The 6,630-nt window shown below is 59.6% G+C and overlaps 1 protein-coding gene across 2 annotated transcripts in view; it reads left to right on the forward strand.

The window, feature by feature from the left end:
* LOC113209963 (mitochondrial carrier protein Rim2) overlaps window positions 1–6,630 on the forward strand; it is a 29,436-nt gene that overhangs the window by 13,259 nt on the left and 9,547 nt on the right. For both annotated transcript variants that reach the window (XM_026427743.2, XM_052269424.1), the window contains 2 exons: window positions 156–431; window positions 5,933–6,117. In XM_026427743.2, coding sequence (XP_026283528.1) covers window positions 156–431; window positions 5,933–6,117 — 461 coding nt within the window. The remainder of the gene's footprint in view (window positions 1–155; window positions 432–5,932; window positions 6,118–6,630) is intronic.

Genomic DNA, 6,630 nt, shown 5'->3' on the forward strand with positions numbered 1-6,630 from the left:
CTAGAGTTCTGTATCGAGTTCCATTCAAGTAAAAACTAGTTGTGTCATCATTTTTCCAATCCATCTCAATTACTCTAAGGAAAACAATTAAAAACCCATTTGGTGTAGTTCAAGATTATTTTTGTAACTAATTAAAACATATTCTTTTTTTACAGAGCCGCCGGCACAGCAGGTGCTATTGTAACATGTCCTCTGGAAGTAGTGAAGACTCGGCAGCAGTCTTCCAACAGTTTCCAAATCCATCGAGTAAACTTGCCTAGGATAGCCTCCACTGATGGTAGCCATGTCACGTGTAAAACCTTGCTGCCACCTCACCAGAGGCGAAGACTTACAACCATGGCAGCACGTCACACTCAAGTCCTTTCCATTTCGCACTGTGGAATGGCAGGTGGACCTAGCATCAAGAGTATGAGCATCATTCAGTGCCTTCGGTGAGTCAGCCATTCTTTTTTCAATCATATTCATTCTGCTTTATTTTACTCTCAATAATTAAAGGTGCTTCTGCTCCTCCAATCTACTAACCCGTCACCCATTTCCATCTACTGTAATCTTAGTTTAGTCCTAGTCAGACCAGGTTTTCTTATGCTCTTTAGGCCATTCAGCAATGCATTAAATGTATTTTTACAAATTTAGAAGATATTTTCTTGCCGGGTGTACATATAAATGATAGGGCCCTGATTAAGATGGGTATCTCTAAGAGACACTTAAAATGCAGGGTTTTAGGCTCGGCGTAGTAGGCCCGCTCTACTCTACACCTGCATAATTCACAGAAAAACCTAAAAGGAAAGAAGGCTCATGGAACACCCTTTATTTAGAATTTGGAAAAATGTACATACTTTTACCAAATTTGGAGTGACGGGTGACAGGCCAGATCGAAGGAGCACATTGGGTTGAGTTACTTGAGCCACAGCAGCAAACCCTCCAGTATTTCATCTGCCCCCGAGCGCATGGCTTCTTCGCCTTAATGATGGGTCATCGTTATCTCAGTGAACTTTCCGCCCGCCTCAAGTGCGTTACATCGTCACAATGATCAGAGGTCTCTAGCCTCCTCGCCGTGACCTCCAGCGGCCGGGCCGATGCACCGCTGCCTCATGCACATTCGTACTTTGCTAAAAGTATTTTCTCGATTTCAATGGTCTCAAAAACTCAACTTTGGGCATAGCACTTTTCGATGCGTCAAATCCTATTTGCAGAGAGGTTTCCAGCGAAAACATTGAAATTGCACGAGCCGCTTCAGCCCCTTCCCTGATCCGCCCCTTGTTCAGCTGCGCTCTCTCGCCAGGCGCACCTTTAGGCCGCAGCACGGTGAACCGAAACCGGTTCCGTCTGACGAGCCGCCAAGCCAGCCGGGAGGGCCGAGCCGAGCCCTGTGTTGCAGGCCATTGGCCGAGCCGAGCCGGGTCGTACCTCGCGCTGACCCAGGTTGGTTTGAGCGAGGCGGGTTAAAAATAAGCCGGAGACCCGCTCGGCCCTGCCGCAGTACTCCAGTGCAGCGCGGGGAGGGTAGTAGCAGCCACCGGCTACCCGGGGTGGTAAGGCGTCGCGGATGAACCCCCTTGATCCGGCTCGTTAGACACGGCTGGCTTGCTGCAAGGCGAGTCACTTGTCAACTTGGCCGCGTTGGAATTCCGCCAAACTTTGGTCCGTTACGCAAGTCGGCGGGGTGCTCGCGAATAAGGCCGTCTGCAAGTATCGAGCAGGATTGTGTCCCCCCCGGAGCCATTGCATTTCTGGGGGGTGGGCGGTGGCGCGGGCCCCGGGTGGGGTGGGCGGCGGCGGGGCGGGCCTGGGGCGCCTCCCCGTGACCCTCTCCAGCCGCTCTCCCCCTCGCGAGCCCTGCTAGCCGCCGCTCCAAGTTCCAAGTGGGGCGTTGAAAGTTGCAGAGACCGCCGGAGCGACCGCTTGCATCGTCGGTGGGGATCTGATACGGCGGCGGCCGACGAGCAGCGGCTGCAGCGGCAGCTAGAGAAGAAACCTTTGCCAAACCCGCCGTCGTCGTCTCCCTCTCACCCTCCCTCCGTAGAGCCACCCGGTCGGCCGTGCTGCACCTCCCCAGCGCCGTGGCGGCCTTGGTTACCCTATCGCCTCGCTGCAGGGCGGCCCGCACCATACACGACTACGTAGATCGCGCGTTGCTCTTAACTGTCTCAAGTGGCTTGTTTTGTCCTGCGGACGAGACGCGCCCGCCTGAGCCTAGCTCTGCCGAAATCAAATGGACTCCGCCGAGCGAATTGGCGGGGCAATCGCTGCCCCGGGCGGCTGGCGTTTGCACAGCGCTACACCGCACGGTGTCTATAGTCTCTATAGTCGTGCCCTCCTCGCCCTCACCTCGTGGCGACCCCCACGAGTGCGACAAGGACGGAGCGGAATCATGTGTGCAGGTAAACTCGCGTGGCCCACGAGCCATATGTGACATGTGGCGACGCGAGTACTGTACTCGGTATCCCTGGACATTTGGTGCGTTTGCGATTCGGCCGGACGCGGCTTATGTCACTCTGTTTGCCCCCCCGATAACCGCGAGCGGCGAGCGCGCCTCTATTCTGCCCGCGACGCGATGAGCCCCGGGCCGCCCGCGATTGGGGGAGCAATTCGGCGATGATCCGTCATGCGGCGATAATGTGCCGAGGCGCTGACGCACGAGCCCGCGCATCCTTATCGCCGCACCGCGCGCCACGGCGGGCGCAGCGTGGCGCAGCGTGGCGCAGCGTGGCGCAGCGTGGCGCAGCGTGGCGCAGCCTCACCGCGGGGAGATGATGCTGTGGCGAGGAGCACACTCGCGTTCGCCGCGGCGGCGGGCCATGGCGACAGGCGGCACTTGGTGCAAATAGTCGAGGTGGAGGCAAAGTCGACGACACCAAGTGCAGTTAAGTGAAGAGGGGAAAGTCCCTCGAGACTATGCGCCAGTGCTAGTCTAAGCTGCTGTACCCAACTAAGAACTTACGCTAACGCCACGCTGAGCGCAGCGTAGCGAAAACACACTTCTACCGGCTCCCCACCCCCAGCTCACGTCAGGGATCATCCAGAAAGTGTGCCCGTATTCGCCGTTGTTCAGCCTGTGCAAGCTCCGAGGCAAGCTCTCATGGCGCCTGATCGGTAGGCAACACCGTGTCTGCAGGGCATGCGCGTACTGTGGGCTGGCCTACCCTAAGTCTCGCGGGCGTCGAAGTCCTGTTAATTGCCTATATGAGGGAAAAACGGACGAAACGGACGTACATTCTTGACGAACTCTACGCAGGTGTTGATCACACTGCGCTGTTAACTCTAGTCTGCTATGTGTCCTGCACCCTTTGCCCTGCACCCTTTGCCCTGCACCCTTTGCCCTGTGTCCTGCACCCTGTGCCTTGCGCTTGCCCGTTCCTGACAACGGGGCTGCTGGTGCTTGTGCGGCTTGACCTCGGCCGCGTCTAATCCGGTCCGGAAAACCAGTCTCGCGTTCAAAACAACAGGACGCCTCACCGCCGCCGCCGCTGCCTCCACACTTTTGTTTTTCGTTCTCTCTGCTGTTTCTCTTTTTTTCCCGAACGATATTTTCGGCGACTTGTTTGTCATTTTGATGTCTCGTTGCCTCGGTGCGCGCGGCTGCAGGGGGCCGTTGTTGAGGGGGGGGGGGTGGCAGGACAGGACACTGGCACTCGCGCCGGCTGCGTGCGCCCCCGGCCCCCACGCCCCCCGCCGCGCCCCCGCTGGCGTCCAATGGTTGGCACCGCTCTGGGAGGCGTGCCATGGGCGTGCGCTGCGCGGGGCCGACATGCGTGCACATGCGTCGCCTCCCTTCCTGCCGCGCGCCCCGCGCCCCGCGCCCCGCCGCTGTGCAGTGCGCGAGCGTCAACCTCGCTGCAGCCGGCGCGGGGGCGGGGCGTCGGCCAGGCACCAGCAGTGGGCGTCGGCGAGCGAGAGGGGCTCAATAAGCTCAACCGGTGCGGGGAAAGTTAAAGTTGGCGTTGAATTTCGGGCTTTGGCTCAAAGTGCTCGCCCGACCCTCGGCAGCGACCTTATACCCTCCAAGACATTCCCTGATTGAATCCTCTGATCGGCTGGGTCGCGGGGCCGGGCCGCCGCGCCTATCGGCGGCGTGCCCGTGCGGAGCGGCTCACCTCACGTCAGCAGCGACTCACCAGAGTGAACGTGCCAATGAATATTCCCGGCCCGAGGCGCGCCAGCGGCACGCCTCAGCGCCTCTTTAGCGCGGCCGCCCAACGCTTCCGCGGCGGCGCGCTGCTCGTCCGCCCTTTGAGGGGCGGTGTATAATTGAGGCGGCAGTGCCAATCAGCTCTAAACGCCATCGGTATGACAATCTTTGTGCCAGACACACACTGTGTGGTTGTTGCGCAATTGGCGGGGAGGCGCCAAGTGCCGGGGCGCGCGTCGCCGGTGAGCGCTGATTGCCTCTCTGAAGTGGTCCAAATAGGGTCATATGCTGCTCCGTAGGGAATAATGTGGGTCTCCGATGTACCTCGCGGAGAAATGGCGACGGATAGACGGAGGCCGCCGTGTAAAAAACGTGTCGCTTACCGCCGCACTGTACGACCTGTATGTGCACTGGGCTTTTTGTCATGCGGTGCGTCGTTGAGCTAGTTTTGTCCTCCCTCCCCAAGGGCCCCGGGGAGTACCCTCCGAGATAAGGGGGCCGCCCGCCTCCTCCTTTGTCTCGCGTCACGTTCCTCTCCCCTGTGCTCGTCGGCTCGACGTGTGCTCCCCCTGTGACCCACTTACACAGCCACACTACGTCGTATACCACCACTCTTGGTACAAGTGCGAATCGACACAGTATCTGTAGTCCAGGGGGATATGTAGTTAGCGACTAGTAGGGTTACCGATTAGGGTCCGGCGGGGAGGAGGGTCCGCCCCAACTCGCTCCAGTCCATCACTCGTGCGTTTTAGGTGTTCATAGTTCATAGCGAACGCACTAACTGTCGAAAATTCGTGCTGGAGGCGGCTGGGGCGGGGACCCTCCTCCTCGCCGACCCTACTCGGCGACTCTACAAGTCGCTAGCTACATATCGTCCTGGTGCCCGGCCCGCACTGTCTCCGCTGCTCGGCAGTGTCCGTGAGGTGGTAGCCTCTGTCTCCCCTTATCAGCGGGCTGTCAACGCCGTGCGGGCGCGGCGTTATCTGTGTGACGGGCACCAAAAATAGTGGCGTATGTGTGCGTGTGTGTGTGTGAGAGAGCGCGCGCATCTCGAGAGTTTTGTTTGTCGCTAGCTGGAGAAGGGAAAGCGAGCCACTGCCATCAGCTGATTTTTGAGCGGACAGCGTTGCCGCGTTGCTGCTGTGTTGTCTTTCTGAATGGGTTGGTGTAGGTGGGCGGTTATTATTGTTTCCCGTCGGTCACACTTCGGTTCAAATGCGCACAAAGTCGCCAGCAGCAGCCAGCCAGCTCGTGGACTGTACAACAAGTCGTGCTAAACAGCAGCCGCGTACTGCGACTGCGACGAATAAGGCCCTGTGGGGGAGGGGAGGTGCCCGAGGGGGTAGGGGGGGATTTTGATGTCGGATTGACGGCCGGTGCCACCGGGCGGACCACGTGAGTCGGGCCGTATTTTTAGCGTGATAAACAGCCGGCCTAGCGAGTGTCGCTCAACGTGAGGAGGCTTGTGTTGGATGGATAGATGAGATGGATGGGGGAAGGGGAGGGCCGCATTGTGGAAAGTCGGACTATCAGCCGCGCGCTCCTAATGAAGCCCGAAATAGACCGAGTCACGTGACAGTGCGCCTGCCGCTGCGCGGCGGGAGCGAAACTTGTCCTGCAGGTGTGGAGGGGAAGGCGGGAAGGGGTCCGCCCTCCGTCCTTTCTTGTTTACGACCTTGGGAAGGTCACGCGGGCGGTTGGGAGGGGTATGGAGGTAGAAGCGTGTTGGGTGCAGCAGAGCCGCAAAGTTTTACTCGAGCTCTGGTTTTACAAATGTTTGACTCTTGTGCTCTCCTTTGCCAGGCACATCATCGAGCGCGAGGGCCCCCGCGCTCTCTTCAAGGGCCTGGGGCCCAACCTGGTGGGCGTGGCGCCCTCGCGGGCCATCTACTTCTGCGCCTACTCGCAGTCCAAGGAGTTCCTCAACACCACCGCCCTGCTGCCGCCCAACTCGGCTGCCGTCCACGTCTGCTCTGCTTCGTGCGCGGGTAAGTCACAGCAACCACCTCCTCCTCCTCCTACCGGGTGTCGGTCGGTGAAGGCCGCCGCCGCAGCCGGGCGGCCGCGGCCCGCGTGGCTCCTGTACGACAAGCCAGCAGAGAAGCCCCTCTCTCTCACCGCCGTGTCTGCTGACGCGGCACTCCTTCCCTATCGAAGGACCCGCCCCATCATCTTGTCTCTCTCGAAATATCCGACCGCCGCTGCTATTTCTGTATGAGCGAGTGTGTCCTGTCCCGACCGGTCCCGACCCTCCGCCGCCTCCTTACCTTGGCGGCGATATCTCGCCTCGGCGAACTTGTTCGCCCGCGCTTCCTCGCTGAATCTGTACGCGCCGGCCCTGGGGATGGGGAAGCTCGCCCACCAGTATTTTGCGAAAAAGTGGTTAATGGTCGTGGGCTGTCTTATCACGATAGGAAATACTACGCGGCATGGTGCGGCGCTCGCGCTGTCCCCACAGCCGAGCCGTGGTGACGGGGGCCGAGCAGGGCCGGGCGGGGGCG

This window comes from Frankliniella occidentalis, unplaced genomic scaffold (genome assembly GCF_000697945.3).
Source record: "Frankliniella occidentalis isolate FOCC.00 unplaced genomic scaffold, Focc_3.1 Scaffold92, whole genome shotgun sequence".
Taxonomy (NCBI): Eukaryota; Metazoa; Arthropoda; class Insecta; order Thysanoptera; family Thripidae; genus Frankliniella; species Frankliniella occidentalis.